At 37.0% G+C, this 21,046-nt stretch overlaps 1 protein-coding gene across 1 annotated transcript in view; it reads right to left on the reverse strand.

Moving 5' to 3' along the window:
• CCDC73 (coiled-coil domain containing 73) overlaps nt 1-21,046 on the reverse strand; it is a 107,143-nt gene that overhangs the window by 6,274 nt on the left and 79,823 nt on the right. Inside the window, exons 13-16 of the mRNA XM_006883784.1 lie at nt 18,785-18,919; nt 15,307-15,484; nt 11,675-13,180; nt 10,563-10,696 (exon numbers count right to left, since the gene is read on the reverse strand). Coding sequence (XP_006883846.1) covers nt 10,563-10,696; nt 11,675-13,180; nt 15,307-15,484; nt 18,785-18,919 — 1,953 coding nt within the window. The remainder of the gene's footprint in view (nt 1-10,562; nt 10,697-11,674; nt 13,181-15,306; nt 15,485-18,784; nt 18,920-21,046) is intronic.

The raw sequence follows: 21,046 nt of genomic DNA on the forward strand, positions 1-21,046 counted from the left end.
TGCTTTCAGCTAAGATCCATCTAACATTAGCTACAATATCCCTAGTACCACGACCCCTTCTAAACCCAGTCTGGACTTCTGGCAGTTCTCTGCTGATGTGTTGTTCCTGTCGTTTTTGGATAATCTTCAGTAGAATTTTGCTTGCATGTGAAATCAGTGAGATTTTACAAACGAGGAAATGAGAAAAGCCTAGGTTCCCAAATGTTCTGCATATAGGTTGATAAGGTATGGAGACAGGATGCATCCATGATTTTCTCCTTTCCAGATTTTGAACCACGCAATGTTTCCCTGCACTATGTAAATCTGCTGTCAGGGACCTCTCCAGAGTACTAAAAGGCAATGATGTCAGTCTAGAGACTAAGGTGTATCTTTGCAATTACTTGCTATGCATCAGATTGCTGGACAATGACAAAGGCTACAGAAGAATCAGTGCCTTTGAGTTATGGTGCTGGAGAAGAGTCTTGCACATACCATGGACTGCCAAGGAAACCTGGTCTGTCTTGGAAAGGGTGAAACCAAGTTTCTCCTTGGAGGATAGGATTTTGAAGCTCCGTTTCACATACTTGGGGCATGTGACCAGGAGGGACACAAGGACATCATGCACTTAGAAGAGTGGAGGACAGCACAGTAGAGGAAGACCCTGAATGAGATGGATTGATATATTAACTGGGGTTATAGGGGTAGGTGTGTCATAATCAGTGAAATTGGCTCTGGACAGGGCAAGCTTCACTGCTGTTGTACAGTCACAGGCGACTCAACAGCACATAACAACATACAGGTTGCTTACTATGTGCAATAACCATACAATCTTTCACTCCTCCAGCAAACTTAAGTAAAATCCTCTGGCTCTGGTTTTGAGCAACAGCAGTCCTGAATCTGACCAATATCACTGCTGCTCAGTCCAGACACAGTCCAGACAACTACTTCTCATCCTTCAGCAAGCTTGAGCTAAGTCAGCAAGTCACACTGTTGCTCCCATGCTTGCCTGTCTCTCTTCTGAAGTAGCATTGCTCTTATGTAGGTCCCAGTCTGGGGCTCATGCAGCTGTTGATGATGTAGGTGGACCATGTCAGGCAAAGTTGAGACAACTACACCAAATTAACATGCTTGTAGATGAGACAGATTTGAGGCAGTCGATGAAAACCATTTTAAGCAACAGAAAGCGATAGCAACAGACCCACTACACTGCAACACACACACGTAGTTGTTATGTGCCGTCGAGTCGCGACTCAGCGACCCTATGTACAACAGCTCTAAACTCTGCCCTATCCTGTGCCAATCTCACCATCTCTGACACACCTGCCCCCGTTATTACCCCAGTCACCGTATCAATCCATCTCATCGAGGATCTTTCTCTCCTGCGTTGTCCCTCCACCCTGCCAAGCATGATGTCCCTTCTCCAAGAACTGATCCCTCCTTACGACATGTCCAAAGTATGTTAGATGGAGCCTCAGAATCCTTGCCTCCAAGGAGCAGCCCAGCTTCACCCTCTCCAGGACAAATCTGTTCGTTTTCCTAACAGTCCATGGTATATGCAATACTTTTCTCCAACACCACAGCTCAAAGGCATCAATTCTCCTTCTATCATCCTTAGTCATTGTCCAGCTCTCCGATGCATAGCAAGTGATTGCAAAGGCCATGGCACGTATCAGGTGCACCTTAGTCTCCAGACTGATGTCTTTGCCCTTCAGCACTTTAGAGAGGTCTCTAACCGCAGACTTTCCAGGCAATACGTCTTTTAATTTCCTGGCTGCTGGAGCCAAGAGTGTTGACTGTGGATCCAAGCAAACCAAAACTGAACAAACTCAATCTCTTCACCATCCATTATGACACTGCCAATTGGCCCAGTGGTGAGAATCTTTGGTTTTCTTGATATTGAGTCTCAATCCATACTGAAGACTGAAGTCCCTGACCTTCCACAGCAAGTAATGCAGGTCCTCTTCAGTTTCAGCAAGCAAGGTTATATCATCTGTTGATGATTCTTCCTCTAATTCTGATGCCACATTTCTCCTCATAGAGCCCAGCCTCCCGGATAACCTGTTTGGCATAAAGATTGAAAAGGTATGGAGAAAGGATACAGTCCTGGCGTACACCCTTCCCAGTTTTGAACCATGCAGTGTTTCCTTGCTCTGTTCTAACGACTGCCTCCTGGTCCAAGTATAAGTTTCGCATTAGCACAATCAGGTGTTCTTGGATTTCCGTTCTTCTCAGAGTCAGCCACAGTTTGTTATGATAGACACAGTCAAACGCCTTTATATAATCAATGAAACAAAGATAGACATTCTTCTGGTACTCCTTGCTTGCCAAGATCCATCTGACATTAGCTACAATATCCCTAGTACCACAGTCCTGTCTAAATCCAGCACTTCTGGTATTTCTCTGTTGATGTGCTGTTCCAGTCCCTTTTTGGATAATCTTCAGCAAAATCTTACTTGCATTTGATATTAATTATACTGTTTGATATGTACACACACATGTACATAGGATTTTTAAAATTACTCTATTCCTCCTCAATATCATGTTCTATGGCCACTGAATAAGTGACCCATGTCTGCCCCTGCTATAAGCTCTAGAATGCTGCTCTCAGTCCATACTAATGCTTTTGGACCTAAGCTGAACTTGGAAATTTTATCTTTATAATGTTGTACATAGGGTCACTATGAGTTGCAAGCGACTCGACGGCACATAACAACAACAACAATAAGGAGGCATAGTGGGTTAAGTGTTGGACTACTGACAGAATGGTTGGTAGTTTGAATCTACTACCTGCATAGGAACAGAAAGATGAGACAGTTTGCTAATCTTTGGATAAAAGGAGCATCAAAAGAAGATGGAAGAAATACACAGAATAAACCAAAAACTGATAGACACGGAACCATTTCTGGGAAAAAAACATGATCAAGAACCAATGATACTGAAGGAGGAAGTCCAAGCTGCACTTTGGCAAAAATAAGGCCTCAGAATCGACAACAGTATGTAGATGTTTTAAACAACAAATGCAGCCCTTGAAATCCTCTCTCATCCATAACAAGAAATAGGGAAGAGCTACTTGGCTAGGGATATCACTGCTGATGCCAGATTTTGGCTGAAAGAAGAGAATACCAAAAGGATGTATGTGTTTTATTGACTATGCAAAGGCATCTGACTGCTGTGTGGGTCATGAAAAAGTATAGAAAACACGGAACAAGACAAGTGGGTTGTTAGGTGCCATTGAGTTGAGTACATCTTAAGGTGACCCTGAGAACAACAGACTGAATCCTGTCTCCTCCTGTGCCATCCTTACCATCTCTGATGCACTTGCACCCACTGTTGCAATTAACATGTCAATTTATCTCAGTGAGGGGTCTTGCTCTTTCACTGACCCTCCACCCTTTCAAGCATGATAATTTGTACAAGGAAAGGTCATAGTTATTTCTTTTCGCCATACCCATTGAAACTATAAGATGAGCAAATAATCTGAGAAGCTAGACTATGGAGAATACAGCGTTAGGATTGGAGAAAGACTCAACATCAATCTGTCATACACAACCATGTGATGACAACCTCACTTGCTGAAATTAAAAAGGACTTGGATCACTTATTGAAGATGACCAAAAACTTCAGTATGGATTACACCTCAGGTTAAAAAACCAAAAGCACCAAAAATCCTCAAAATTGAACCAATAGGCAACATCATAATAAATGGACAGAAGATTGACATTGTCATGGATTTAATTTTGCTTTGATCCACAGTCAGCACTCAAGGAAGCAGCTGTCAAGTGTCAAAGAGAAAAGTTGCTTCTTGTGCATATTCAACTTGGACAGTGAATAAGACCGAGAAATATAGTCTTCAAATTGTGATTTTGATGAAGAATATGAAATACAGTGTGGTCTGACAAAAACAAACAAACCAACAACAACAAACACTAACATGTCCTGGAAGAAGTGCAGCCAGGGTACTCCTTAGAGGTAAAGATGATGAGAAGTTGATTCACATGTTAATCAGGGGCCTGTTAATCAGGAGAGACCAGTCCCTGGAAAAGCACTGTACGCTTAGAAATGTAGAGAATCTGCAAAGCAAAGGAGGATTCAAGATACTCAATAAGATGGATCTACGTAGTGACCTGCATCATTGGGCTTAAGCATGAAGGAGACTGTGAGAATAGGGCAGGATGAAACCTAGTTTCATTCTGCTGTACATATGGTTGCTGTGATTCAGAGTAGACCCAATAGCTATTTACAACAACTAATCAACCCGGCTCCCTCCAAGAGCAAAACTGTACCTCTAAATCATCAGCAACCTGCATTATGCAGATGACACAACCTTGCCTGCTGAAAGAGAAGAGGGCTTGCATTAACTTGCTACAGAGGATCAAGGACTGTAGCCTTCAATATGGATTAAATCGCAACATCAAGAAAACAAAAATACCACTGGACAAATAGGCAACTTGATGACAGAGATAAAAATAAATTATCAGTTATTTCATCATGCTTAGATCCACAATCAACACCCTTGGTAACAGCAGTCAGAAAATCTGAAGCACAATGATATCAGTTTAAAGACTAAAGTGTGCATGATTCAAGCCATACATAGTTTTTCCAATCACCTGCTGTGCATCTGAGAACTAGACAATGAGTAAGGATGATAGGAGAATTATTAATGTCTTTGAGTTGTGATGGAGAAGAATGCTGAATATCCCATAGACTGCCAAAAGAACAGATGTGCCTTGGAGGAAGTGCAACCAGAGGGCTCCCTGGAGGCCAAAGATGATGCAGTTTTGTCTCACATACTTTGATCATGTTGTTAAGAGAATCTATTCTTGAAGAGGGACATCATGCTTGGAAAGGGAAGGATCAGCTAAAGAGAGGAAGACTCAACAAAATGGATTGATACAATGCCTATGGGAATGGGCTCAAGTGTGGAATGGAATGATAAGGATGGCACAGGATAGGATAGGGTTCAGATCTGTTGTTCATAGGGTTGAGTTCTACTTGACTCAGCAATACAAATCATGGGGAAAATAGTGCACATCATAGGAAAAAATAGATTTGACATACTTGCCACAAGACCAATATTGGTGTTCACAGTGTGTAAAGTTTTGAAAATTGTATTAAGAAGTTCTCAAGCAATGAATAAATCTTCATATAATCCCTTTAAAATAAGTTTTGGCAAATTTTATGTGAAGAGCCAGAGCGTAAATATTTCAGGCTTTCGGAGTCAAAAGGCATCTGTCATAACTGCTTAATTTTTGCATTTACTCATAGACACTTGACATACAGCACACAAAACACATGGCTTAGTCATATGTCATGCTACTACTGATATGTTTGACTTCATCATTGTAGCTTTTTTCCTACTAGTTTATTTACAAAACTTGAATACAAATTCGAACAAATTCTTTCCATTTCCCTCACCCCTCCCATCAAATTGTATAACCCAATGATTAACTCCCCTCTCCCCCCACACATCTACATGCCTCTGCTTCCAACCTCTCCCACCCCTCCTAGATCCTTAGACTCATTCTACAATAATGGTCTTATACAATGTTTATCCTTGTGGGACTGAGTTATTTCACTCAGCATAATGCTCTCCAGTCCCTCCTAAGTTAGGTAATAATTTACAAAGTTATTGCTCCTGTGTGCTGCATAGTATTCCATTGTGTGAATGTACCATAATTTCTCAATCCATTCGTGGTTGGACATTTGGGCTGTTTCCATGTTCTTGCGATGATGAATAATGCTGCTATGAACACTGGTGTACAAATCTCAGTTTGTGCCTCAGTTCTCATATTCTCAGGGTATATAACAAGTAGTGGAATAACTGGATCGTATGGAATTTCTATGTTCAGCTTTTTGAGGAAGCACCAAACTGCCTTCCAGAATGGTTGCACCATTTTACAGTCCCACCAACAATGTATAAGAGTTCTTTTCTCCAACATCTATTACTTGCTGCCCTATTAATCTTTGCCACTGTTACTAGAGTGAGATTGTGGTTTTGATTTGTATCTCTTATTGCCAGTGATTTGGAGCATTTCTTCATGTGTCTATTTGCCACTCAAATATCTTCCTCTGTGAAAATTCTTTCTATGCCTTTTGCCCATTTTGTAATAGGGTTATCAGTCTTTTTCTTGTGGAGGCCCGGGAGTATTCTGTAAACTCTTGTGCCAGCTTTTGTTCTAATCTCACCAAGTATTTCCCAGCCTCTAATGGTCCCTCCACTTTATATTCTACTCCTGTGATTGATATAGATGACATATCTATCACTAATATCACACACTAGCAAAATTCTGCTGAATATTATCCAGAAAAGACTTGAACAGTACATTGACAGAGAACTACCAGAAATACAAGCTGGGTTTAGAGGAGGCTGTGGCACTAGGGACATTACTGTCAATGTCAGATAGATCTTGAAAGACAGCAAAGAGTACTAGAAGAATGTCTATCTGTGTTTCACTGATAGGCAAAGGCATTTGACTGTGTTGGATCACAATACATTGTGTCTAATCTTGAGGAAAATGGGAATCTCAGAACACCTGGCTGTGCTTATATGAAACCTATACTTGGACCAATAAGCAGTCCTTAAAACAGAGCAAGGAAACACTGCATGGTTCAAAATCAGGAAAGGAATGCTTCAGGGATGCATCCTGTCCCCATATCTTTTCAATTTGTATGCAAAAAAGATCATTCAGGAGGCAGAGCTTTATGAAAAAGAGTGCAGCATCAAGATTGGAGGAAGCCTCATTAACAACCTGCAATATGCAGATGACACAACCTTGCTTGCTCCAACTGAAGGAGACCTGAAGCATTTGTTGCAAAAGGTCAAGGACTGTAGTAGTCTTCAATATGGATTGAAGTTCAACATGAAGAAAACAAAGATTCTCACCACTGGGCCAATTGGCAGCACCATATTAGATGGAGAAGAGATTGAGGTTGTTAACAATTTGCTTGATCCACAATCACTACTCTTAGCACCAGCAGTCAGAAAATCAAAAGATGAACAGCATTGGGAAAATCTGCTGTCATGGACCTCTCCAGAGTGCTGAAGAGCAGCAATGTCAGTCTAGATACAAAGATGCACCTAATCCAAGCTCTGGTCTTCACAATTACTTGTTATGCTTCAGAGAGTTGAACAATGACTAAGGATGACAGAAGAATAGATGCCTTCAAGTTGTGGTGCTGGAGAAGAGTCTTGGACATACCACTGACTGCCAAGAAAACAAATAGGTCTGTCTTGGAGAGAGTGAAACTAAGTATCTCCTTGGAGGCTAGGATTTTTGAAGCTCTGCCTCACTTACCTTGGGCACCTGGCCAGGAGAGATCGGTCCTTGGAGAAGGACATCATGCTCAGAAGGGTGGAGGGACAGCACAGGAGAGGAATACCCTGGATGAGATGAATTGATACAGTAACTGGGGCAATGGGGGAAGGTGTGTCAGAATTAGAGAGACTGGCTTAGGACAGGGAAGGTTTCAGCAGAGCTTCTGTACACAGCAGGGTCACTATACATCACAAAGGACTCAATGACACATAACAATAATAACATACTATGACAGGTTTGAAAGCAGGAGTGGCATCCACTTTGTAATCAACATGCCTCTGTAAATTCTATGAACTCTGGTAAATGTCGGTAACTGTAGAGGGGCTTCAGGCTATTTGTTAATAGGGTCGCTATAAGTCATGCTTTCTACTTGAAGGCAATCAACAACAAAAGCAAGAGTCTGGCAATGCTGCATTACAATGCACAGAGCATTCTTTTGGCTATTTAAAAAAAATATGACAAATCTTTCTTCTTAATCTATAAACTGATGACACCTATGCACCCTTGGCAGTATGTGAAATATATTACACAGCTTCTAGCATCATTCAAGCATGCCACCACAGTGCACCACAAACCAACAGATGAGTTTTGGAAAAGTGGCACAAGAAATATGTATACTATATGCTCTACTAATAAACTTTTATGACCTAGCTCCAATAGTTTGAAAATCCCTGTGTTAGAAGACCAAGGTTTTAGAGAGCAGCTAAAAAAGGCTTTAAAAAAAAGAAAAAGGGAAAAAACCCGATTAAGTTGGTTCATTTTTACCCAGGGATAACACTTTCAGTAGATTAGGTAAAAGAATATATTTGCTTTAGAATTTGCCCCATATTAGAAATTGATAATCAAGCTTAAGCAGAAACTATGCTTCTTGATCATTTGCATCTGTTATACTGCTTGGCACACAGTAATAAGTACTTCTCAACTCAACGTTGCTGAGTTGGGACTGAGTTATATATAGCTGACTCTATTGAGCCTCCCAAGGGGCTCTGGTGGCCTAGTGGTAAACTGCATTGCAATCCCAAAGACATGTGGCTTGAATCGACCAGCTGCTCCACTGGAGAAAGATGAGGAGTCTTCTACCATGCAATTAACTGCTTCTGAAATTCAGCTTGAGGGTCAGGTATGAGTTGGTTCTGACTTGATGGCACACAACATTGAGCCTAATTAAGCAGCAAATCACAGGGAAGGAAATTGGCCATCATCCTCTTTAGGAGCCACTGGTAGATAGAAACCACCAGAGAAATGTGACCTTTGGGTTAACAGTGCCAAAACTCTCAATTCCAACTGAAAGGGACTAACCCTATATGACAAGATACAACTGTCCTATGGAATTCCCTAGCCTGTAATCTCTATGAGAGCAGATGTACAAGTCTTCTGTGTTTGCTTCAAACTGCCATCCTTTAAGTTAGCAGCAAAGTGCTCAATCATTGCACCACCAGGGTGCCCAGTAAATATCTTGCCAGTGAACTGAGATATAGGCACTTGTATTTTGAGAGAACTTTTTGCAGGCAGACTGTGTATTAGTGGAAAAATAATTCATATTTATATTATTGTTTCTTCATCTGCAAAATACAAATATGTTATAGTTGTTGTTTTATATACCATAAAGTCAGAACTGACAGCTGATCCTCCACCACATTTTCAGAGGTAGAAAATTACACAGGAGGAGACTGCCCATCTTTCTCCTGCGGAACAGCAGGTGGATTCAAACAATGTGCTATCAGGTTGGCAGTTAGGCCACCAGAGCTCCCTTCCCTAATAAGTTACAGACTACCTACTTTGTAAGACTTGTAGGAATAAAATTTGTAAAATCTGTCAAAAGTTTTAAGTTATATAAATGTAAATTCTTAAAAACAAGGTTAATTACAGAAAGAGCAGTAAGAATTAAATAAAAAGAACTCCCCTAAACTATAAAAAATGATCTTTCAAGGAGATGTGACATTTCCTTCATAATTTTCACACAGTTAGTTGAAAACAGAACAAGTATGTAGTAAGTGTCAAGTATTCATCCTGTTAGGCATTGATTCCAGCCTTCATGTGCTCTAGTTTCCTTTTGGCTTTGATTCTGTATTTTGCCCAAGGTCAGAACTTAGATTTCCATTAGTCAACATTATTGTTCTTTGTTGGTAGTAAAAATATGCACTTGTACACACCAAGTTGTTGATAAACTCAATCCCTGAAAAGGTGAAAAAAAGGTAGATACTGTTTTCCATTTTAACTCTTCCTCAGAGAAAGACTATCTAGTCTAAGGCTTCTATTTTAAAAAGGGAGCTCTGGTAGCCTAGAGGTAAGGAGTTGTACTGCTAACCCAAAGGCACATGGTTTTAATTCATCAGCTGCTGCTTGGAAGAAACATGGGCAGTCCCCTCCCATGAGATTCACAGCTTCTGAAAACCACTGGAGGATCAGCTCTGAGCTGGTTCTGACTCAAAAGCATACAACAACTATTTAAAGATAAAATCTCTTATTTAAAGTTATTTAAGATGTGCTAGTACCATGTTCCTATGACTTAAAACAAGAGTTATTTAATATGCATCTCTAAAGTTTAAAAAAATCTAGCCTGATAAAATTTTAAGTAGTCTTTCCTAATCTTTTTAGATCACCTTTTAGCATTGAACCTAGAATTATCATTTTTTAGACTTCAATAGAACAAGGTGTTTGTTTCTAAAGTTCTGGACACTAAAATATAAAGTTTATAAATTTAATCAAAGAAATTACCAGCTATAGTTCATTGTTTTTCTATGATAAATGGAATCCCGAGAACCATGTAATTCTATAAATCTTCTGCTTAATACTCAAATTTAAGCTTACTATCATAGCACAGTATGAACACTTCATATGCTCCGAAGTCCTTTCATATACTATGTTCTATAATAGATAATAAATACATGTATTCCTTTGTAACTGCTTAAAAGAATAGTATAAATTGGTTAGATTATGTAAGGCATCATCCTTTAAAAATTAAAGGTTTTAATGCTCAAATGCCACTATTCCTAAATTTAGGTGACTGAAAAATAGAAGTACATAATATGCTACCTCACACTCTCCTCCCCAAATAGGCTGGATTATATCTCTTTGATTTATACACTGTGACTTTTTCCTGCTGTGTTCCATCAACCTTAATTGTGAAAAATGGTGCCATATTGCCCTCTTGGTATTATTTTGGAGACCAGTTAGGTCTTAAAGCATTCAGATGCATACAGTTCTACACATAGCTGTAGAATTAGCTCACTAAGGTCTGCTCAGTAATATTTTTAATTGACTTACGTGTTCTGTGGGAACAGAAGAATCATAAAAAGTCTTTGCAATTGCATTCCTCTCTTCACTGAGCTCTCCCTTGGGATTTGGATGGATACCTGAATTATTCAAAGTGTCAGCAACTCTGTTAATGCTGGCAGTATCTGATGGACAAAGAGGAAATGGCAACAACAGAATTTGTATTCTCTTGGCATTTATTTTAGACTGAACTTATTTCTGATCCTATACTTTTGTGATTGTAAAGTAACAATTTGTTTTCACTTTACTCAGAAATTTTCGTTTTCCAAGTCTTTGCTTTTATATTATCCATTCCATTTCATTAAAACAAGTAGAATTTATTGTTGCTATTTTCTAAATGCTGCTCACTATAATTTCACATTAAAAAGAATGAAATTAATGTAATTATATTCTAAAACAATAACTCATAAAATGTTAGTTCTTACTCCCTGGATACTGCATTATCCACACATGTAAACATTTATATAGCAAATATCTCACCAATTCAGATTAATGGCAAAAGTCAGGACCAACTAAATGTCAGATTCATAAAATATGTTTAAAGAAGTTGGCTATACTAAAAGCACACAAAGGGCTGTCTAGGAGTCCCTAAGCTTTAATAAGTAGGTGAAAATTATTTAAAGAAATATGTCATCTCTAACAGTTAGAAGACATTTGTGGTGTGTTTCAAAGTCTTTTACTACAAGTTGAATTTCTACAGAATTTTAGATATTTTCCTTTTGATCTTATTTATATGATTTAGATGCAATTTAGAAAAAAAAAAGGCAAGAAAATTATAAACACTGGACCAACAGCACTTAACAAACTTTAAAGTTAATGGAATCCCAAGTAATATATTTTGTTATACTAGGATAACTATACTTTGATAAATAAAGTTTACACTCTCCTATTATTATTTTTTAAACTTCACTATTCTTCCAAATATACAGAATATGCAATGAGTTTGGGTAAAAATAAAACCTCCTTTTAATATGACAATTTTTATCTAAAACTAAATTTGTTTTGAGGGCTTTTACCAAAAATATAGTAAACAGAAAAATTAATTTTTAACAAGTGAACTTTTTAAACAAAGTATAGCTTTATTTCAAATCTTGTTTTCTTACCTGCTCCAGCATCCTTCTTAGCTTCATCCACACCAACATTTTTGCCAACTGTTACAGAAAAAATCTTTTTATTTTCAGATAAATCTATTGGTCTTTCCTTTGGCAAGAAAATAATGCTCGAAGTTGAAGTCCTCCCCGTTTGACTCTCAGTGTGATTTACTTTTGACCAAGCACTAGGGTCTAAAAAATTCACATATACTGGAGTTTTCTCAATTTTTTTATCTGACGTTGAAGGATCAAAGGCTGACCTTCCACTTCTGTTCACTAAATCTCCAGATGGTGTTGTGTGATATGAACATGATTCTTCGAGCTGTCCTTCAGTATAATTTTTTTCTGAACCAATGTTATGTAATGACTCTGTTTTCTCTGTATTATTTAATAGTGAATGCTGTCTTTCGTTAATATTCACAAAAAGGAGTTGGTCATCTTTTGTGGCTTCCATTAGCTGATCTTCATCAATCTGACTGTCTTTATTAGCAGACTCTATTTCTGTGGAAATTTTCCTATGAACAGCAATGTTTATATCTGAAGTATGTTTATGTTCCTTGTTAATCTGTAGATGAGGAATAGTCACATTATTATTTTCTAGGTATTCAAAAAAATTTGTAAATTGACTACTTTGAATATCATTTAGATTTTTCCATGTAGTTCTCTTCCCAGGGCTTGACTTGGGTTTTACTGACATAGATACAATATTGACACTTTTATCTGAATTTTCAAGAAGTTTCAAACTATCAGGGAAAACAGCAGATGAAATGGGGGAATTGCTTGCTAAATCACAGGAAATATTTAGGTTATCATTTTCTGGAGTATCATTACAGATATGCTGAAAACTTGACGTTCGTTTAAGTGGTAGTATGCTGCACTCGCTGTTTTTATTTAGCAGTTGGATTGGTTTCCTTTTATATTGTTTATCAGCTAACATAATGCTACTTGAATGTTGTGAATTATGCTTCTCACACTGAACTGGATTCTCTTTTACATTTAGAGATGAATCCAAATCTGTTTTGGTTTGTTCAGTATTTGTCATTTCCCTCTTTGTAGAGTTTTCTCCAGTATTTGGAAACAATTTTAACTGTTGTTTGAATAGTTCCTTTTCAGAAACATCTTTATTATGATTTGTACTGTGAGCCATCTCATTAAAACTACTGTCAGATGATGTTCTATTGTTTGCAACCTCCACATGCACATTGAGATGGTGACGGTCCCATTCTTCTCTACTTTCTAGATGTATCATTTTTGTTTCTGTTGCTATATCACTCACTACAAAAAGACTATCTGGTGATTTAAGTTCTGTACATCCATTGTCTTTTACAAAACACATCTTGTCTTTTATCTCGGTAGCAACTGATTTTCTAAGACCTGTGATATTCAAAGTTTGTCTATGAGCAATTAATTCTTTATTCATGCAGATTGTTTTGCTTAGGGAGATTCCACTTCTATTTTCATTCACAGGAATAGTAGTATTAATTTCGGTTTTGTAGAATTTTTCAAGAAGATGTAAATCTGTTAGGAACATAATAAAATTGTGTATTATACATTAAAGCGTGCTTTTATGAAGTTCTTATTTTTATAAAAAGAGGCAATCGAGGTGTAGCAAATTAAGTGTTGGATTACTAACTGAAAGGCCAATATACTAACTGAAAGGCCAATAGTTTCAAACTCACCAGAATGTTGAGGCAATCTCCTTTCATTAAAATTTACAGCCTCAGAAACCTTATGGAGGGTCATTATGAGTTGGGACTAGTTCAGTGTCAGTTGATTTTTATTTCTTTTTATAAATATGTTGCTATTGTTGTTGTAAGCCTTTGAGTCAATGTTTACTTATTCATTATTAAATATTTCCTTGCCCAGTAATTATAAATGTAATAATATGCATTTATACCAAGATATTGTGATCCTTTTATTATAGCAAATGTTTACTTATGCTAAATTAGTGGTAGAAGCTGCGCTTCCATCCTGAAGGCATCCGATTTGAGGCCACCAACTGCTCTGCAGGAGAAGAATGGGCATTCTGCTCCTGTGCAATTAAGTGTCTCTGAAAACCTGCTAAAACGTCAGCAACAGGTCAGTTTCGACTCTATGGTACCCAACAACAATTTAGTAGTAATTGTGCTGTCATCCCAAAGGCAAGTAGTTTGAATCCATCAGCTGCTTCAAGGGAGAAAGTTGGGCATTCTGCTGCACAATTTACTGCTTTTGAAAACCCGCTGGAGGGTCTGCTATGGGTCAGTTCTGACTTGACTGTATACAACAACAACAACAACGTCACTTTTAGGGAGTTCTGGTGGCCTCTAGGTAAGAAGCTTCAATGCAATCCCAAAGGCATGTGGTTCAAACCCACCAACTGCTGCATGGGAAAATATATAGGCAATCCCCTCCCATTCAGTTTACCACCTCTGAAAATCCACTGGGGGGTCAGCTATGAGTCACTACCAACTTGAAGCAAAACAACAGCAGCAGCATAATAGCTTTTAGATAACTCTGACGGCACAGCCCACAAGGAGTTGAGCTGCTAACTCAAAGGCCACACACAACTTTTTGAGTTTAAATTCACCAGTAACTGAGAGAGAAATACGAACAGTCTGCTCTCATGCAATTCATAGCCTCAAAAACCTCACTGGAGGGTCATAAAATGTTAATTTAGTAACAGAAAACAGTTACTTTTTTAATGGAAATAACTTGGGGGATTACAGAATGCTTTTTATTTCACTAGTCTATTGCTTCCTTTTGGTCAAAGGTCACAATTACATATATGGCTAATTCTATTGGAATTTATATTAACAATTTATACTGTAATTTCTTTGCTATCAAGGTCTCTGTATATAGGAATATGTATGTATTTAGAAATTGTTAGCTTGGTTCTTCAAGACTAACAGTCATCATTTTATTATTCATTCTCTGAATATTTTAATATTCTGGAATAGTTTTAAACAAGAATATAAACTATGTACTTAAACAAATATTTTAATTTAATTTCATTAATTAATATTATAGTTTATAATTTAATTATTAATTATAATTAATATAATTTAACTTCTCTATGGTCTAACTATAAATGTCTAGTTTTCAGTGTAGTTAAAATAATCAGAATACAAATTTCAGGACTTGAAGGGCTTTTTAGTTCAATCATTCTCTCTACAATATCTCCACCAAGTGGTTGTTTAGCTTAGATCTGCATACCTTCAAAGGATCAATGCCACCTCTAAACATTACTTTTTCAAGATGGAAGAATTAGTAAATCATTTCAATGATTACAGAAAGGTCCTTTGAACTAAAAAAAGTGCTCTAGATCTGCTTAACAGAAAACTATTAGTGACTCAGAATATTCTCAGTTAAGGTGGTGAAACCAGAAGCCAAAAAGCCAATAAGAGGAGGCAGAAATCTATTCTTCCCCCCTAAAAATATTTACTGTAAATAAAAGTTTTATTAAAGCTTATTTTGCTAAGGGATATATAATTAAGAAGATGTTTCTCTTAAATATACTCCAAAATGTCAAAGCAAAGATGGTAATTTCTATGGTCCCTGAATTGCTTAGAAAACTGCTTTCTGACAGTGCTTTAAACAAAGCAGGTGCTAAAAAAATTATGCTAATTGAAGACCGAACCTTTGAAAAGAACAATGTTATTTACCTTTTCCAGTGGATTCTTCTGCAGGCAGGCCTTCTTTCTTTTCTTCCCTTTCTCTGAAGTCAGAATTTGAACTATTTTTTTCCCTAACTTCTTGTTCAGAATTACATTTCTCTGTGTTGATGTTTTCTGATTTTTCAGTTGAAGTTTTACTGTTTTCATTACTTGCTTCTGGAACATTCTAAAGGAAAACAGAAAATGTTCCTTTCATTAAAAGCAGAGTGTTAAAAAGCATAAGTTTGCCACCCAAGCAAATATATGCACACCCCTGTTTACTGCAGCTTTGTTCACAATAGCAAAGAGCTGGAAACAACCCAAGTGCCCATCAACAAATGAATGGATAGAGAAGCTGTGGTATATTCACACAGTGTAATACTACGCTGCATTGACAAACAAGGAATTCATGCAATATTATGCAAAATGGATAACCCTGGAGGACTTTATGCTGAGTGAAATATCTCAGTCACAAAAGGACAAATATTGCATAGGGCCACTGTTGTAAAACAGGACTGATATCGGGGTTGAGGGAAGACAGAGAAGGAGGGGAGGAATAATGTGTACTGCACTGAAACAGATGACGGAGAGAACTGTTTAAAAGGGATATATGATTGGGTATTATTGTCATGACAGGAGTCCACAATGAAAGCTGCACAGTGGAGTGGACTTGGGGGGAGGGATTGCATAACAATGAAAGAGTTTTTCTTTTACTTTTCAAGAAGAGTGAATGAGGGGGAGGGGATAAACAGGGAGAAAAGTGCAACAATGAATGACTAGAAACCTAAGTATCTGTAAACTTTCATTAAAATTAAATTTAAAAAAGCATAAGTTTGAATGCTATTTTTTGTCATTCATTCATTTTCCTTGGATCCACAATTCAGCACTCAGGGAAGCAGCAGTCAGGATTTTTTTATTTTTAAGTACTGCATTAGGCAAATCTGTACTTTAAATATCAAGATACGCCTGACCCACGCCATGGTATTTCAGTCACTTCATATGCATGTAAAAATTGGAGAATGAATAAGGAAGACCTAAAAAGAACTGTTGCCTCGGAACTGTAGTGTGGGTTAAAAATACTGAAATGCTAAGGACTAAAAAAAAAAAAAAAAAAAAAGCCAAACCCAAAAACAGACTAAATGAATGTGTTTTGGAAGAAGTGTGGCTAGAATGCTCTTTAGAAGCAATGATGTTCACATACTTTGGCCAGGTTATCAGAGAGGGCCAATCTCTCTCTAATCAAGGACATCATGCTTGGAAAAGCAGAGGGTAAAACAACTACAAGTTATCATCTCACACCAGTCAGAATAGCAAAATTTAACAGAATAGCAAGCAACAAATTCTGGCAAGGTTGTGGAGAAGCTGGAACCCTTATTCACTGTTCGTGGAAGTATAAAATGGTGCAACCACTGTGGAAGGCGGTGTGGTGCTTTCTCAAAAAGTTGCAAATAGAAATACCATTTGACCCAGCAGTTACGTTACTGGGAATATACCCCTAAGAGACTATAACTGCCACCCAAGCAGATATATGCACACCCATGTTTATTGCAGCTTTGTTCACAATAGCAAGGAGTTGGAAACAACCTAAGTGCCGATCAACAAATGAATGGATAGAGAAACTATGGTATAATACTACGCTGCATTGACAAACAAGGAATTCATGCAATATTATTCAAAATGGGTGACCCTGGAGGATATTATGCTGAGTGAAATATCTCAGTCACAAAAGGACAAATACTGCATAGTGCCACTGTTGTAAAATAGGACTGACATCGGGGTTGGGGGGGAGACTGAGAAAGATGGGACAAATAATGTATACTGCATTGAAACAGATGAGGGAGAAAACGATTTAAAAGGGATATGTGATTAGGTATTATTGTCATGACAGGAGTCCAGAACGAAGGCTTCATAGTGGAGTGGACCTGGGGGGTGGAGTTGTAAAACAATGGGGGAACTTTACTTTTCAAATAGAAGAGTGTACTAGGGGGAGGGGTGGGCAGGGAGAAAAGTGCAACAATGAATGAATGGAAATCCAAAGTCTCTGTAAATTTTCATTAAAATTAATAAAAAAATGATAAAAAAATAGAAGTAGAGGGCTATCAAAAGAGAAGATCCTCAATGAAATGGATTGACACAGTGACTGGAACAAAAGGTTTAAGCACAGCAGAAACTGAGGATGAGGCAAGATAGGGCAAGGTTTCATTCTGTGTTCACAGTTTTTATGACCTGGAACAAACAACTTGACAGCATGTCACAACAGTCATTGTAAGAAGACCACTTTCTTTTTAACAGCTGACCATACTTAAACAGAACAAGGACCTATGGACACTTTGATGTTTGAACACTCACATGATTATACAACATCATGAGTTATATTACTTACTACAAAAGTACCATGCCTATTTTAAAAATAAGGTTATTAAGGCAAGCAAAACCACTAATAATCTCAACATCCTTTTTCATGCCAAATATTGTATGTGAAGCACTGCATTAGGCTTGAGGCATTGAGATACATTAACTAAGTATCTACAGTCTCTGCCTAAAAAAACTTAAAAGTTCAGTAGGAAATATAGGAAAAGAAAGAAATGGCAACCTTAATAAAACCTCATCCATGCTTTTGCAAAAAGAATTCTATCTCTGTTTGGGGGAACCAAAGCCTTAAATACACTTGAACTATGTTGCGGAATTATAGAGACGGGAGCAAGGAAGCAATCCAAGGAGAACAAACGTCATGCAGAGATGCTTGAAAGCATAATTATATGAAGCACCTTATATAAGCAGGATTATGAAGCTATACGTAATTTAGTTTCGTGAGCTTAGAGGCTGGAAGAAAGGGGAGAAATGAAGCTTGAGATAAGCTGGGATTTGACTAGTAAGGGCCTACTCTACCATGCTGTATCTGTTGTATCACAATGACTCCTAGGATCACTATAGATTGTCACCTCAACAGCACCTGACAACATACCCTGCTACTAAGGAATTTCAACTGTTCCAGGAAGACACTGAGAAGACACTGTTATTTTTGGTTTAAAGGTACACATATAGTCAATGAAACATAATGAAGTCCAGAAATTGACCCATCATATATTTGGCTAATTGTTTTTCAGTGAAAATGTTAAGATACTTTAGTGGAGAAACAGTTGTATTTTCAACATATTTATGTGCTAGAACAATCAGGTATCTATTAATTCACACTATACACAAATCCTTATCTCACGTTGTACACAGATTAACTAAAAATAAAAATGTATTGTAGATCACCTGCTTACACTATTTTTCATTTAAATAAAATTTTTATTTTATACTGGTTTACTTACGAAGCTCATATACATTGTTTTTCACACTGGATCTTTCACATTTCCTTTACCCAGCCCTCCTTACACTAATTTTTTAACTTGAGCAACTAAAAACAAATTAGGGAGAAAAATCATCAGTGTTGATTTTAACTTTTTAACAAGTATGTGGTTCCAATTTGTTTGAGTTTTACCTGAAATTTCTTGTCTTCTTCAAACTTTTTCTGATCACTTATTTTGTTATAATGTTCTTGTAACTTAACATGCGTTTCTTTAAGTGACAATAATTCATTTCTAATCTCATTAATTTCTCCATTAAGTTCTTCAACCTATCATAAAATTTAAACAAAATTAGCTATGTATTTTATATGAGAAAAGTAACACAGGTTATGTGAAACAGCAAAAGATTTCTAAAAATCACAATATAATTAATACTCAAGTTGACATTTTATTGAATGATTGCTATGAACAATGTATTATACTCAGTACTATCTGCCATAATTTAAGACTCATAAAAGCTCTCTGAAGGTGTTTTATTCCAAATTTGCATATAAGGCCCATAGAAGACAAGCAACTTGTCCAAGATTAAGTGGAAGTCAGAACATAACCTAAATCTAAGGGCTGTTTTTTAAATTATCATATTAAACTACCCCCTGTTAAAAATGAAACATGATGAAATTCTTTTAATCATAAAAATTCTTACACAAGTTTCACCTTTATTGCCACCTGACAGTGTTATTTTCTTGTTGGGTTTTTTAGTGTAATTTTCTTATTGCAAATTAGATAAACATACAGATTTTAATTCAACTAGATGAAGAGGAGAAGTCCTTGTACCACAGTGCATTGTGTTGGGCTCTGAGCTCTAAGGCTGACAGTTCTCTAAAGAAAGATGAAGCAGTTCTCACCCATTAAAACTGATAGCCTCAGACACCCAATAGAGAGTCTCCATGAGTTAGAATCTATTCCATGAGGGATTGGGTTTTGGCATTTTCTGCTGTTGTTTGATGAAAATATTTGAGCACCAAATAAAACAATAGACATTTCAACCTAATTATTTACATTCATAAATTGCACTCTCACTGGCTGTAAAATCTTATTAACCCAGGAGAAGTCTTTAATGGGAATTTCTAATAGGGAACAAATTTTCTTTAAGGAGGAAAGAACATTTTGTAATGAACCTACATAAGTTTCTCTTGATTAAAACTCCTAACAAAAATATTACACAAGTTTATAATATTCTTAATACAGATTTCTAGACATGAACCCATCAGTTCATTCTTGTTCTATGAATCTAAGTCCTCGAACTATTCTCGTTATCTTTCTTCCTCTCTGACCTTGCTAGTCACCTCCTCCCTTCTGCTTATTCTTGGGTCCTTCCTCTACATGAGTATCTCCTTCTCAGACTACACAAATATTTCTCAAACATTCCTAATTCTTTTCTCCTTTACTGAACGACTCTGTCTCACTTCTTGAAATAAATATATTTGCTATTTTCAAATTTTAACATGTACTCACTCCTTAATAACTTACCTCTGCCTTCACTGTTTTACTGATAATTTTTTCTAATTTAACTCACAAAAAAACAAAAGGGTTTTCTGATGCTTCATGACACTTAGTAACCATTTGATTGTTGACTCTTTCTGAAACAACCTTTTCTCTTGATTGTTATGTTGCTGTTATCTCTTGATGCTCTTTCACACTCCAACAAAGGCACACTATCCACTCAGAAAACACTGGAATTCCTCAAGTTGCTACCTTTCTTTAACTCTATTTGCTTCCTCATAACATCACCAAAGTATCTGAGACAAATTCTCACTCTCCTTGCTTGTAAGGAGCACTCTGGCTGTAACCAGGTTTAGAAAGCAGGAAAGAAAAATGAATGGAAACAGGAAACCCAAGAGAAAATGAGGAGTTCTATTATACTGATGGGATTGCAACTAATGACATGAAACACAATGTATATAACTGTTGACATGTACTCTGTAAACTTTCACTGAAACTATAATAAATTTTTTTGGAAACTATAATAAAAAGTTTAAAGCAGAAACAAAACTACCAACCAAGATACTTCTCAATGGTTTCTCATTACCTATACAATTCAGCTGCCTTACTAAGGAGCCTTTCAGAAGTGGATCTCAACTGCCTTTCAAATGTCACATTCCACAACCCTCTATGCTTTATCCAGAGCAGATTATTCATTACTCGTGAAAGTTTTCATGCTTCCTTGATTTTTTTCCATCATAATAATAATAGTAGTATAGGATAGAGAAGAGTTAAGAATAAGTACCTATGTAGCCTATCTGAATGAATTTCAAAGAAAGAATTTTTCTTTTTTCAAAGAGAGGAACAAACTGGGGGGGAGGGCTAGGCAGGGAGAAAAAGTGCAACAATGAATTAATGGAAATCCAAAATCTCTGTAAATGTTCATTAAAATTATTAAAATAAAATTTTTAAAA

The sequence above is a fragment of the Elephantulus edwardii genome, unplaced genomic scaffold (assembly GCF_000299155.1).
Source record: "Elephantulus edwardii isolate Elephantulus edwardi_28Jun2011 unplaced genomic scaffold, EleEdw1.0 scaffold00029, whole genome shotgun sequence".
Lineage (NCBI taxonomy): Eukaryota > Metazoa > Chordata > Mammalia > Macroscelidea > Macroscelididae > Elephantulus > Elephantulus edwardii.